This window comes from Rhinolophus sinicus, chromosome 11 (assembly GCF_057876585.1).
Source record: "Rhinolophus sinicus isolate RSI-liver-muscle chromosome 11, RSI-T2T, whole genome shotgun sequence".
Lineage (NCBI taxonomy): Eukaryota > Metazoa > Chordata > Mammalia > Chiroptera > Rhinolophidae > Rhinolophus > Rhinolophus sinicus.
This window is the reverse complement of record NC_142511.1, coordinates 7,607,880-7,621,820: the sequence shown is the minus strand read 5'-3', so window position 1 is coordinate 7,621,820 and position 13,941 is coordinate 7,607,880. Positions and strand designations below refer to the sequence as shown.

Below are 13,941 nucleotides of genomic sequence, written 5' to 3'. Positions count from 1 at the left end.
GGACAATAAGCTGTCATGTCTCTTCTTATAAGGGCACTCATCCCGTTTAGGAGGGCTCCACCCTCACAACCTAATCTCCTCCCAAAGGCCCACTTCCTAATACCATCACATTGGGGGCTAGGCTTTCAACATATCAATTTGTGGGGGACATAAGCAGTCAGTCCAAAACAACATGCAATGACAATCTGATTATTGTTTTTAAGTAATAGTTATATTCTTTTATGTTGGGGATAATTTAGTATTTTCTCTTTATCCCTGGTGATCTGAAATTTCACTGGCAAAATATTTTTTTTACGTTTCTGCTTGGCACTTGTTGGGTAATCTGATTTTACTGTCAAGTTTTTATTCTGGTCTGGGAATTTTTCTTCTAACATTTCTTTGTGTGCATATATATTTTTTCCTTCAATTTTACTGAATCTATTCCTCAAACCTCTGAAAATGTATTTTATTTTTTTTGTTTCCATTTATATTTTTTTAAATTAACAGACATCATTATTTAGAAGTTTTAAGTTTGCAGAAGTATTGAGCAGAGTACATAGGATTTCCATATTCCCCTCCCAGCCAACAGCTTCCCGTTTTTCACATACTGCATTCATTTGGTATGTTGGTTATAATTAATGTATGGAATATTGATACATTATTATTATTATTATCTAAAGCCTATAGTTTACACTAGGGCTTAATCTTAGTATTAACAGTTTTATGGTTTTGATATAGGTATAATGTCATGTATCTATTACAATATCACATAGAATAGTTTCATTGCCCTAAAACTCACCTGTACTCCACCCATTTATCCCTCTTTCCCTCCTTCCTAAATCCCTGGCAATCCCTGGTATGTTTACTGTCTCCATATTTTGCCTCCTCCAAAATGTCACAGAGTTGGAATTATACAGTTTGTAGCCTTTTCAGAGTGGCTTCTTTCACTTAGCAATATGCTATCACTTTAGGGTACATAGATGTGGGAGCAAGCATATAAGCTGGGCATCCCATCAGGCAAGCCAAGGGAAGGAGGGGTTCATTCGAGTAATATTCTTTACAGAGTATTTCAGTACAAGGTGAAAGTTGAATTTCTATCTTCCCTCCCTCTCTCCACTACTCCAATGTCCATTATGTGAGTTCACTGCTATTTCAGGGTTCATTTGGCCTCTCGCTCTCCCTATCTTCTATCCATACTTATCAAAACGGTTCACTTTCCTTAGAGAGCGCTTTCACCTAGAGGCAAATACTGTTACTGCTAGCCTTCTTAGCTGTAGCTGACTGGGGAAGGGCTTAATCACAGAGGCTCTGGTTTTGATCTGATAAATGCACCCTTCTCCTGCTGGAGGTGGGTCAGTGCCCCTTCCTGGCATGCATGACCTCTAGAATTACCACAATTATTCCAGGAGAGGAGTGAACGACCAAAGGAACCATAACTGATCTAGTGAGCAGATTCAGTTTTACTGTACCAGCCATGCATACATAGACCAACTGTTCCACAGATAATCTTTTAATTAGTTAGCATAATTAATGCTTGAAAGCTTCATCATGCTTTGGGCCCTATTGGGAAGAAAGGCCTGTTGTTCTTCAGCAACTTTCTCCTTAATATATTTTGGGCTACAGCCTCATCGGCTCTAAACTCTTCATTAATCTATCACAATCTGCAATATATACTATTATGAGTATACTTACATACTAACATAGTAATATATTATATGTAACTATGTATTATATATACTGTCTAGTATATATTCTACGTATACGTGAAAAATTTCCCCACTTTTCTTGTTCACTATTGGTCTTCATTGTTTTATGGTGTTTTATGGATACATTTATTTTTAATGGATGTGTTCTTTTAAGGATATTATTCCTTTTCAGAAAGAGAAGAGATTAATGTGTGATGACAGTCTGCCGTCTTGAACCAGAAATCACAAGTTTTTCATTTCTGTGATGAGTTCTAGTTCTGGATTAGTTTACAGAGTAGAATAGGTGAAATAAATGACCTGCTCACTAAACAAACCAGAGTTCCAGGGTTTCCCAGATTTTTTTGTTTCATTACTCAAGTGAAAGAAATCTCTTGCAATATAAAAACACATTAAGTGTAAAAAGAAATAATGGGAAGAAAATTTCTACCAAGGAAATAGAAACACTGTTCTCCCATGATATACACAGAAATATTTAGTAATAATGTCTACATATGGATCCCTAAATTTAGCTGTCAATATAAATCTCTACTGACATGTTTTTATATTACTCAGTATTTAATAAGTATACTGAATGGAAGGCGACTGGTTCACCTTAATGTGAAAAGGGTGAGGTGATTCCTACAAGAAAAGAAACTTTTTCTCAATATACTGGTTCTCTAAAGAGACTATCCAAAGCCATCGGTATCTTATTAAGTAGTTCTTTGGAAGAAGTGAACTCTTGTCCCTGTGGATCGGCCCGGAAGTACTTCACAACACCTAGTCAACTAACCAGTATTCCTTGAGCAATGTGTTTAATACTGCATATGGTAGGCAGGTTAAAGCCCCACCAAGGAACCTGGAACCTGTCAGTGTGTTAATGTTACAAGGCAAAAGAGATTTTGCAGATGGAATTTGCTGACCTTAAAATAGGGAGATTATCCTGGATTATTTAGGTGGGTCCAATATAATCACATAGGCTCTTAAAAGGTGAAGGAGGAAGACGGAAGAGTCGGTCAGAGATGCAGTGTGAGAAGGATTTGACCCACTGTTGCTGGCGATGGGGGAAGGGGGCCATGAGCCAAGGAATGCAGTGGCCTCCAGAAGCAGAGGATAGCGCTGAGGTGACAGCCAGTAAGGAAACAGGAGCATCAGTCCTAGGGCCACATGAATTCAACTGTGCCAACAACCTGAACGAAACTGGAGGCAGATTATCTATCCCCCAGAGCCTCCAGAAAGCAGCCTCATTGACAACTTAATTTGTCTGGTGAGACTCAGAAAAAACAGCAAGTCTAAATTCTGTTGTTTCAAGCCACTAAATTTGTGCTGGTTTGCAATGGCAGCAACAGAAAAGTAATACATGGCTATTGGCCCTGCAGTGGATAATACCCATACTGAATTAGATTTTCAGTATGAAATTTAGCTTGTAATTTCTTCAGAGGTATTATCAACATTGGTTAGCATCTTGGTACAATCCAAGCATTGGAGAGTGATGTAGTCTCATGCAGCAAAGGAAGGAAAAATGAAGGATGGGATATGATACTCGATTTTTATTTGTTACTTTGGTTTAATGGACTCAAAACCAAAAATATGCTCTTATATCAGTTGAACCGCTGTCAGATGGCCCAGATTCAGCACCCCTCAGTTGATGAACATAGGTGGGGTATCAGGATCTAGCCAGCAACTTTACTGCATTGACCTAATTGTTCCAAACTGAAGATGAGATAATACCAGTTTCTATTATCTCACAATAAATTGATAAGTGCAAATGCAGTGGATGAACTGGTTTAATGGAAGATGCCCAAGGCTCTGTGTGGGAGGACTCAATGGGTGAGAAGATAAACCCCTGCTGTATCTGAATAAAGCAAATTTAGAATATAAGACTTACCACACAGGCGCAGATAATAAGAGGAAACACTGTCAGAACGAATACTTCTTTTACTTGATATCACCTTTAAAGGTTAAGAACAGGCTCCCAAACTAACTTCTCTTTCAACTTGATATAAATCTAATTATAATTATCAGATCCAAATACTATTCACCCTTCACTCTAGGTTGCTGACACAAGTTCACTATTTAGTACTTCCTCAGCACTCCTAGTTCTTACAGAATTCAATGGGTGATAGGAGTGGGTATTGGTGATATCATAGTATGATCTGCCAGCAACTACATCTGAACAGCCAGAGTGCTAGGCAGAAAGAACTACCACTCACAATCTATGAAGGTGCCTTGACGCAAATATAACGGACAATGTACCGTTTTAAATATGTCTTGATTCTAGCTATACTCACTTCCCCACATCACTTAGTTATGCCACATTACATGCACGGGTGGTCAAACCCATGGAACAAAACACTTGCAATGTCATTTGTTTCAGTTTCAATATGAGGTTATTTTTGTTTGTTTGTTTCTGCCTTTAATAATATTACCTCATATTAACCTCATGATGACACCAACTGTTCTGTTTTTGCAGAATTCATTAGACTTCATTTTGTTTTGGCTTATGATCTTCAAGTTGATCTAGACCTACCCACATTTTCATAAATATGTACACATTCAACGTATAATACAAGTAAATGTTTTTCTAGTCAGTATTGATTTTTCCCAATCTTTTTTTTTTTTTTTCTCAAAGCTGACTAACCACATTTAGTAACTTGCATTCACACACACACAACTCCACCTAGAATCCTTCAATGTTACAATACTTCTTATTGGCCTAGGCCATATTTTACAACTACCTTGACTAAAATTGCTAGCATTAGCTTGCAAAAGAAGTCTTTTAATAAAAGGAAATTAACTTCTTTTAATATGATGACCAACTTACCAAGGTATTAGTGCTACTGCTATTAATTTGCCTTCTCTAAAAAATGCTTATAAATTTATACAGGAAGACTGGGAGAGCAATAAAAGCTAATGATGCAATTCTAGCAATGAAAACAGTGCGATAGACATTTTTGGAGAACAGACTGTTCTCAAATAATAACTCTAAGAAATTATAGTTCTCCATAGATGTCTACCTTACGTTTTAAACTGCAAGTTGGAGCTTTTCACTTTAATTTTCTGCTAGATACATTATTATGCTATCGGGTTAAGAAACTTCTCCATTTCTTTCTTGTCCATTCACACTGACAGAAAACTGTTTTCTCCTTTTTCTTCTCAGTTTAGCTTTTCAATACCATGGTTATTTCATACCCCCCCCCTTTTTTTTTTAAATAGGGCAAACACATTAAATTAAAAACAAAAACTGAACAGGAAGCTACTATTCATTCAGAGATTTGGTTAGACAGCAAACTGGGCTAACAGGTAGCAAACCCTTCAGGTGACTCAGGTAAATACAGCTTTTTAGGGAGGATCTTTTTGGAAGATTGGTTACCAAAGGGCAGGGCTAGCTAGAGATGAAATCAGCAGCCTTATTTCCCTAAATTATTCTATTTGGATAAGATACCTTAGCAATATATCTGGGAAGTTCAATCCTCGTGGTAGTTCCATTCTACCTTAACTATTAGATTTTACTTGAGTAGCCGTGTTTTTGTGGAAGACTGGATTTTGTCTTGTCATTTTAATCATTCACTGGATTAATGTATTTAACAACACGATGGCATTCTTTTAATTATTACAGCTAAGCTGTTATTTTACATTTACTTTCATTTCTCATTAATGCTTTCTTCCCTTCTCCTGTTTGCTTCTTCTGAGTTGTCTGACTTTTGTCTGTTTGCATGTGTATATTTTGTTATGCTTCCTCTTTTCTCTTCTGCTTTCCCAGAAGACTGCCAGTAAAAACTAATAAGGGTGGTATACTTTCAGAAGTCTTTATACATTTATCTGGCATAAGAGGGAAATTCCACTGCATCATATCCCCTCAGCTTCCTTTCGTAAATTTAGATTTTATTAAAGATAGGTTCTGAAGTGGTAATACTAAGCTCATGATGATTTTTTTCTCAGAGACTTCTCAACGAGTCATATCATTTTCTGTCTCCTGAATAAGCTCCCTGGAAGGAAGAGACTACTTTACGTATTTCTCTTACATTACCTGCAATATCAACTACATATTTCTCAAAGGGTTAGTCACCTGCACCAGATTCACCTGGGTGCTGGTAAGAATGCATATTCATAGGCCCTACCTCAGACCTATAGAGTCAGGATCTCTGGAGGTAGAGCTCAGAAATCTGCAGCTTTATTTCTCTCATGTGCTGAAGTTCCCCCTTTGCCTTAGCCTGGATTTTCAATCACTACCTGGATACGCTTACTTGAAAGTACGTAAGCACTCACACAACACATCCAAAACTAAATCATCCACTGGCCGTCTCCAATTCTGTCATCCTGCTATTATCCCTGGAGTTATCTTTGGAGACACTCCTCTTTGTGTTCCATCACTTTTCCTTAATGAATTTGTCAGCATTTATGCCAACAAAGTACTGGGCAAGACAGTGATGAACAAGACAGACCTGGGTCAGGCCCTCCAGAATCGTAAAGATTCTTTTAGAGAGTAACTTACTTCTATAGACTCTTTTGTGTTTTTATCTCAGACTATCCCCTTACTTTCCTCGTCAGCTCTCTAATCTAGAATCTCATCACTTATGCTTGGGCTGCTATAATTTTTTCCGAATTAGTCTCTTTGCTCCTAATCTCCCACTTCTTCTGAAAGATTAATCTGCTGAAAACTTAAACTTCAAAATGACACTGAATATATTTTAGCCCCAATAAATGCCTTCATTGTTTCTAATGGCTTATAGGCTACTTTTCAAAGTGAATTCAAGACTCTTTACAATTTGCCCCCCCAAATGAATTTTTCCTGAATAAAGTCTTTACCCCTATCAAATAGATTATCTGAACTCGATGAAAACACTTTTACTTTTTTATTTTCTGGGTTCATGACTTTAATTATACTTTCTGATTGACCAAGCCATACTTTTCTTTCTTAAGGTCTAACATTTACCCACACCAACACGGCTGGTCCTCAGCACTTGCTCTTGCTTTAGCTCCTATGGCGATGCTCTACTTTACTCATTAAGCATTTCACATGTGCTCCTTGGAAACATTACTTACTTTTTTACGTATTTTTCTAATTCGTCAACTACTCTATAAATTTCTTGAATGTAGAAACAATGTTGTATATGCTTCTTCAACTCTTCTTTTCCTATTCCAGGCCTATGGGTAGCAAATGTTCAACAGATATTCATCAAATTCTTTGCATTACTTTACACATTCTTTCATCAAAAAAATTATTGAATGCCCACTGAGCACCAATACGGTTCTGTCTTTCATGGAACTTACAATTTAGTTGGAAAACCATACTTTAAGCAAATAATTAAAATAAAAACGAGATCAATTGCTTTATTCATTTGTTAGTTGAGAAATATTTGATGAGCACCTAACATAGGCCAGGCATTGTGTTACCTGCTGAGAATACAAAGCTGAAGCTGATAGGCTGGTGGAGGAGAATCATATAAACCACTAAAATACAATGTTGTAAGTGCAAACAAAATATCCTTGGAGCACAAATGAGAGTTCAACCATCTCTGACAAGGAGTCAGGAAGGCTTCACATTTCAGTTGGGTCTTGGAAATGAATTTAAACAAGGGATTGGATAATGCAACGTTCACACAAGGACGGTGGTTCGTGGAAATCTGATAAACCCATTCCTCTATTATTCTTCTGAGCAGAAACCTGAGCTGGAAATACGAGGGTGAGCAACTAAGGCAGAGTTGAGCAGTGTGGTAGCCTTACGATGGTTCACTGCCCAGGTGAATGGCTGTCTTGTTGCTGGCCCTTCCCTGGCCCTACCTGGACAGATGTTCCTGGGGAAAGGCCCTGGTTGCTCCTAGTCTTCAAAACTCGAGAAAATTAATTCTGGGCTCTTTTCCTCCAAGAAACATAAAATGATAGAGGTGGAAAGAGATACCGAAAAATCACCCAGTTCAGTTGTTTCTCCTTTACATCCCCAAGAATCTCAGGGATTCTCCAAAAGGCAAATGACAATCTGCAATCAATTTTTAATATTCCAAAAAGCCTCCCAGAAATTGCACATTTTCTGGTGGCATTAAGTACCAGGTTTCTTTGTTTTGTGCTAGGAATACATCAGATCCACATAAACCGAGGTTCTGGCTGAGCTGTGTTCTGATTAAGTATCGTTTGTTTTCCCATTGTTGTTAGGCTTAATTTGCTACATAACTTTTCAAAATACAAGAATAAGATCATGGTCGATCCCATAAAATTGGTAACATTTGCTACAACGTTTTCAACTTACAAAGCACTGTTGACTGACTTCATCTTAATGTATTCCTCAGAATACTGTGGAATGGTCCCGAGTCCCTGACTCTCAGTCCAGTGCTCTTTCCAACTGCTCGGAGCTTCTAGGTTATTTGCATGTGTCCCAGCCTGCAGAGCCTTCAATCCCCGACTCCGAAGCACCTGTCATGCCCTCGCCACTGGTTTGCACAGCCTGCCTCTCAGGCAGCAGCAACCGCTCCCTCTTCACGTTGAGGAATGCGGTTCACCCGCACGCATGCGTGGTGCGGCGGCTCCGCGCCGGCGCCGCTCAACTCCGCCAGGAGCGGGGACCCTGGGTAACTCAGGGCGCGCGTGCGCAGTCGCGTGTCAAGCCCTCCCCCCCTCAATCACTCGGCCACCGCGACCATTCATTCCGCTCGCTGCAGTCTTGTCACCCATTAAGACGGGCTGCCCTCCGGTACGTCACGAACGAAAACAGCTCTCGGCGAGGGCTACTGTCGTTATAGGCCGCCGCCGCCGCCGTCGACGGCGCGCCGTGCGTGCCTGAGAACCGCCCGGGCCGCGTTTAAAGTCGTATCCCCCGCCGTTCCCGCCCCTTCCGCCGCTCGCGCACGCGCAGCGCCGGGCCTCGGCGCACCAGGGTTGGCTGCGGCAGGGTACCGCGGCGGCGGCGGCCTCCAGAGCGGCGGTGGTGTCTACTCTGCTTGATTAGTTCCCTCCGCCCCCTCCCGTCGGACGCTGCTGTGTGGTCGCCTTACAAAAAGCAACTTTATTGTTCCTCCGCCCCACCTCCGGCGCGGCGCGCGTCCTCAGGATGCACTGAGGCGGAGGCAGGGGAGGCGGCGGCGGGTCGCGGTCCCTCTCCTCCGAGCGCCCCGCCGGAGGGGAGGGAGTCACGATGTCTGGTAGCCGCCAGGCCGGGTCGGGCTCCGCCGGGACCAGCCCTGGCTCCTCGGCGGCCTCCTCGGTGACTTCCGCCTCCTCATCCTTATCCTCTTCCCCGTCGCCCCCTTCCGTGGCGGCGTCGGCGTCGGCGCTGGTGTCCGGCGGGGCGGCCCAGGCCGCGGGCTCCGGCGGCCTCGGGGGCCCGGTGCGGCCTGTGTTGGTGGCGCCCGCTGTGTCCGGCAGCGGCAGAGGGAGCGGCGCTGGGGTGGTGTCCGCGGGCCTGTCCCGGCTCAGCTGCGCGCCCAGGCCCAGCGCCGGCGGCGGAGGGAGCAGTTCCAGCCTCGGCGGCGGCAGCAGGAAGCGACCTCTGCTCGTCCCTCTCTGCAACGGGCTCATCAACTCGTACGAGGACAAAAGCAACGACTTCGTATGGTGGGTGTGAAGAGCAGCCCCCTCCCCGCCGCTAAACGCTGAGTTTCTGCTGTGCGGGCTGGTGGGTCGGGTGTGAGGTGGGCTGTTTGGTGCCGGGGCGGTGTCTGCAGAGCGATGCGGGCTGCTGGTTGGTGGGGTGAGAGGGGGCAATGTTGGGGACCCCAGGCAGGGTGGGCACCGGGGAGGTAAGGACTGGCGAGGAGGAAGTGAAGAGACTTCAGGGAATAAGACATGGGGGGGCAAGACGGAAAGTCAGATACATGCTTATGCATAAAAGGAAAAAGTTGGGCAAGGAAGTTAGGCCTTGAATTTTCTGGCTGGCTGGTGAATTCGGTGTCGTGTTAGCCCGGATTGCTTGTTAAAGCGAATTAGATTTGTAAAGGGAGCGGGGTACGCTCCCCGGGATGCTGGGGGACGGAGTTGTTGGCCAGAATGTGCTGATTGGAAGTGTGGCTGATGCTGTGCTAAACCTGGGTGTGGATGTTTCAAGAAGTAGTGTTTCATGTCAGTGTCCACGGTGTGTGTGGATAAATATCTTAACTATTTCAAAGGGTAGGCCGCTTGTAAATCTGTCAAGGAAGTCTGTTCACAGAAAATGTCACTTCTCAACCGAATATCTTGCGATAGGGAACCACATTTACTAAATGTCATCCGTGTGTCAGATGCAGCCACTACACTTCTGTGTCACAGTAGAGTATACTGGAGTGTCTCATTCGAGGAACGCGAAATATTTGACATTTTGGCAGCCATACTTGAATGACATCTTGAATGATACACCGTAGTAGTATTCAGTTATGTATCTGTCATAGAGGGGTCAGCCCTGTTAAGTGAAAGATGGAGTTGATTGTTTTGTTGAGAGTGTTTCTGTAACCAAAGCCCAGGCAAATAGTAGAATTGTGAGAAAGGAATTGCTTTTAGCAGAGTGAAATTCATTTACCAGCTAACTGGTAGGATTTTGTGCGTTTCCCTGGAGGAAATTGTATGTGGATTTAGAATATTAATGGTGTAGGAAGTTGGCTTGCAACTGTCATTATAGGGGAAGTTGATTCACTTCAGGGTCGAAGATGATCGGAGTTTGTTGTCATTACACTTGACCCTTGAACAACACAGGTTTGAACTGTGTGGGTCCAGTTATATATACATCGGTATTTTTCAGTAAATACAATTGGCCCTTATATCCTTGGTTTCGTATCTGTAGATTCAACCATTCACTAACGAAAGACAGTATTTTCACATTCCTGACCTCAGGTAGAAAATACTATTTTCCGTCCGCAATGGGTTGAATTCACTATGCAAAGGGCCATCCATAGAGTCGAAAGTTAAAAGTGGATTTTTGATGGTGTGGGGGTCGGTGCCCCTAGCACTCCTGTTCAACGATCAACTGGTAAATAGAATGGGAAGTTATTGATTAGACTTACAGTTTCTAGTTCTTGCCGTAATAATGTCTATTCATATGTTTGCTTTTGTCTTAAATTATTCTAGATTCAGAATTCCTTTTTCTTTGAAACTGGTCTATAATTGTTATTTATAAACAAGCAGCTCATGGTTGGATCTAAGGTGTTTGTGCTCATACTCAGTAGAGAGAGCCATATGATAAAGTAGAAGGTAATGAAACAACACGAGAGTTTGCAGGATTCAGTTTTTTTAGCCACCATTTTCATTTCTGATTTCGGTAGGCTAAAAGAAAACATGGCAGCATCCATATAGGTACGCCAAAATAGTGTAAAAGATGTGAGAAATAAGGGAATCAGTGGTTCATTTAACAGGTATTTATTTGGCACTCTCTGTCTGCCAGGCACCACATGAGTTTTATTGTACTTACGATAGGCCATTTTATCCGGAATTGAAGAAGGATGGGGGAATGTAAGCAGCTGGCACTGATTTTTTGGGAGGAAGAGTAGGTTATTTACATTTTTATTAGTCTGCCACCTAATGTTTTAAAATTTCAATCTAGTCCCGGGTCCTAACCATGTTGATTGAATTATTCTGTTTTCTTTAATATTCTAATACGGAAGTATCCAGTAAGAGTCTTTAGTTTAAAATTCTGAATATTTCACTTTAATAATCTCATTAATCCATTTCTTTTTCTGGTGAAGTTGAATATTCAGAAGAATTCATTAATGAGAATCTATTTTCCAAATTCTCAAGCTAGATTTGATTTGGCGAAGCTTTTGGAGTAGGGAGATATGGATTAGGCAAGGCTCAAGGAATTCTTTTTATTTCTAATTGGCTCTGGGTGATTGGTCTTGTCTTGTATGCTTCAAGGTCAAACTGAACCAATCCAAATTATGCTTTTACAAATCTAAATGAGGCTAATTTGAATAATGATGATAACTCCTTGTTCATTACATTTTAAAGATATGTTTATACATCACATTTTGTTTTATTCTTAGAGCAATTCTGTGAAGTTATATAGAACTTCCAATTTTAATGTAATACTAATATAATTATATTTCTGTTGAGGTACAAAGAAGTTAAATAACTTTGTTTCAGATTGGACATCTAAGGGACAAAAGGAGAACTCCCAATGCTCAACTTAGTGCTTTCTTTGTATGGAATTGGAAAACTCCAGATCCATAAGTTTGAGTGTATGTATTTAGCCCAGTAGTTTTTAAATGTGGGAGATTGGAGGGAAACAGCTGTTTCATAATCACTTGAGATAAACATTTTCGTTCCTAGCCACTCCCTCCCCCTGCCTGTCTGCCTGCTCACATCCTGAGAGGACATATCAGAATTGGAGGCCCGAGTGGGTACTGTAGTTTGCAAAAGCTCCCCTGGTGATAATGGCATGTCTTCTTTTCCTTCTTGAGAACAGTTGATTTAAAGTCAAATACCAATTTTCAGTGACACATACTGGCCTCTCTTGACTTATATCATATTTGAAAATAAGTTTATATTGCAGAATTGATGAGCATTTTAGGGATTTGTAGTTTTCGCTTAATATTTCTTTCATACAAAGGATTGAAAGTACGTATGTCAAACTATAGATAATTCTAACAGTGATTTATAGATGGAGAACCTATAGTACAGGAGAGAGTAGTCCTTAACTTGAAGATGGAAAAATCTTTGACTTTCAAAGAAAGTCTTTTTTACTTTGATTTTTCAATTTTTTCTTACATCATCCATTTAACTAAACTATAAATCTAGCCAGTATTTGGAAGGTGACTTCTTTTATTTTGTCACATTACTCCTGCATCTGCATTAGCTTTTCCAACTGAAATGATCTTCAAGTCCCAGTTATTCTCTAAGTTGCAGCAGAAATAAATATTTTCATGTAGATGTAAGCCCCTTGTGGGAAGGTTGACTAATCATCTGCCTGATAAAAAGTAGGTAGGCTCCACATTAAGTTGATCTACCATTTATTAAATATGTGACTGCCTCTCTCTTGTATCAAATTATTGATAATAGACTGTCCTGAAGGAGCTCACGATTTAATGCAAAGAAAGGCTTTTTAATCACATAATTGTAGTATCATATACTGGCATCATTTCTTCGCTTATATGCTAAATATTCTTCTGAATTCAGATGTTGTCTCACTACATAGCACTGTAGGCAGATATTACCTATTAATTACATTTAGCACTAAAGGTGAAACCTTTTGACCATTCTTGCTACTATAAGTATGTTTTTCAGACTATTAAAAAGTGAAATAAAATAGGAGCTATAGAACCCGTCATGATACAGAAAAGTTTATTTGATGAAACTTTTGGTTACATACTTATGTGCAGTGTAGTCTTACTGGGTATCAAGGTGAAATTTTTTGAAAGTCAGTGAATTATCGGATATAATTTCCCCTGTGATAAGAAAGTGAGTGGAAAATTTAAGTGGCCTTTTTCGACCATTGTGCGCTTACAAATAGAACTAAATGTAATTTAAAGACCTGTTAAAACATATTCATCTGCTGAAATAAACTAGAATTCATTATATTGTTACAGTAACAGTCAAGAACTTCCTTAAATCTGCAAAATGAAACTTGATGCTTTCGCTTGATAATATATAGGCTATTTGGACGACAATGGTGGTGAAAGGTACTCTGCAGAAGACAACATCAAATCATAGCAGTTCATTGTCCTATCAGACTGTGGGTCATCAGTATCAATGTTGGCAGAAGACTTAGGTGAATCAAATGGTAGAGAAAATGAAACAGATGATTATGAAGCAGGATATGAAAGACTATTAACTTGAATTCTGGTCGATACATTGAAAGGGAGATACTTTTACAGTCGTACAGTTCATTACCAAAGAAGGTGCTCCTTAGCTAGCTTTTCCTTTTATAAACCTTTCTTGATAATGAACCGACATTACTTAGTTGACCATATTCCATCTAAGAATTGTTATTGATTAAAGTAACTGTAACCTTAAACCTTGTCGCTCATGTACGTTTGTTCTTGATGGTGATTTCTTTCTGTTTTAAATAATTATTTTAGTCTGTAAACCTTTTTCCTCAAAGCTTCTGTATGTAGCTTGGAAGAAAAGGCTTTGACAGTCTTCTCTTTCCTGTCAAAATTTGTATTACACCAAAAAAAATGATTCCTGAATTCTTGATGTCGCCCCGTCTTTGCCCTTTACCTTGCTTGTTCTTCACCCTCTGTCTTGCTTCATATATGTAAGTATCAGGTTCTATTTGTATAGGTCCCTAGCATCTCAATATTTTCATTGGGTATCATGTTTTCTCTTCATATCATATATGTTAATTGTCCTTTCATTTTTCATAATTAAGTTTCACGAATTG

At 40.4% G+C, this 13,941-nt stretch overlaps 1 protein-coding gene and 1 long non-coding RNA gene across 15 annotated transcripts in view; one reads left to right on the top strand and one right to left on the bottom strand.

Moving 5' to 3' along the window:
- The window catches only part of LOC109445514 (uncharacterized), a 36,673-nt gene extending 28,309 nt beyond the window's left edge, over nucleotides 1-8,364 (bottom strand). For all 10 annotated transcript variants that reach the window (XR_016022727.1, XR_016022728.1, XR_016022723.1 and 7 more), the window contains exons 1-2: nucleotides 7,909-8,364; nucleotides 6,708-6,809 (exon numbers count right to left, since the gene is read on the bottom strand). This is a non-coding gene — a long non-coding RNA (uncharacterized LOC109445514). The remainder of the gene's footprint in view (nucleotides 1-6,707; nucleotides 6,810-7,908) is intronic.
- Nucleotides 8,365-8,520: 156 nt separating this feature from the next.
- COP1 (COP1 E3 ubiquitin ligase) overlaps nucleotides 8,521-13,941 on the top strand; it is a 115,240-nt gene continuing 109,819 nt past the window's right edge. For 2 of the 5 annotated variants that reach the window (XM_019727875.3, XM_074322295.2), the window contains exon 1: nucleotides 8,521-9,209. In XM_019727875.3, coding sequence (XP_019583434.1) covers nucleotides 8,791-9,209 — 419 coding nt within the window. In that variant the 5' untranslated portion in view covers nucleotides 8,521-8,790. The remainder of the gene's footprint in view (nucleotides 9,210-13,941) is intronic. The other 3 variants (XM_074322298.2, XM_074322296.2, XM_019727802.3) reach the window with 2 other exon arrangements.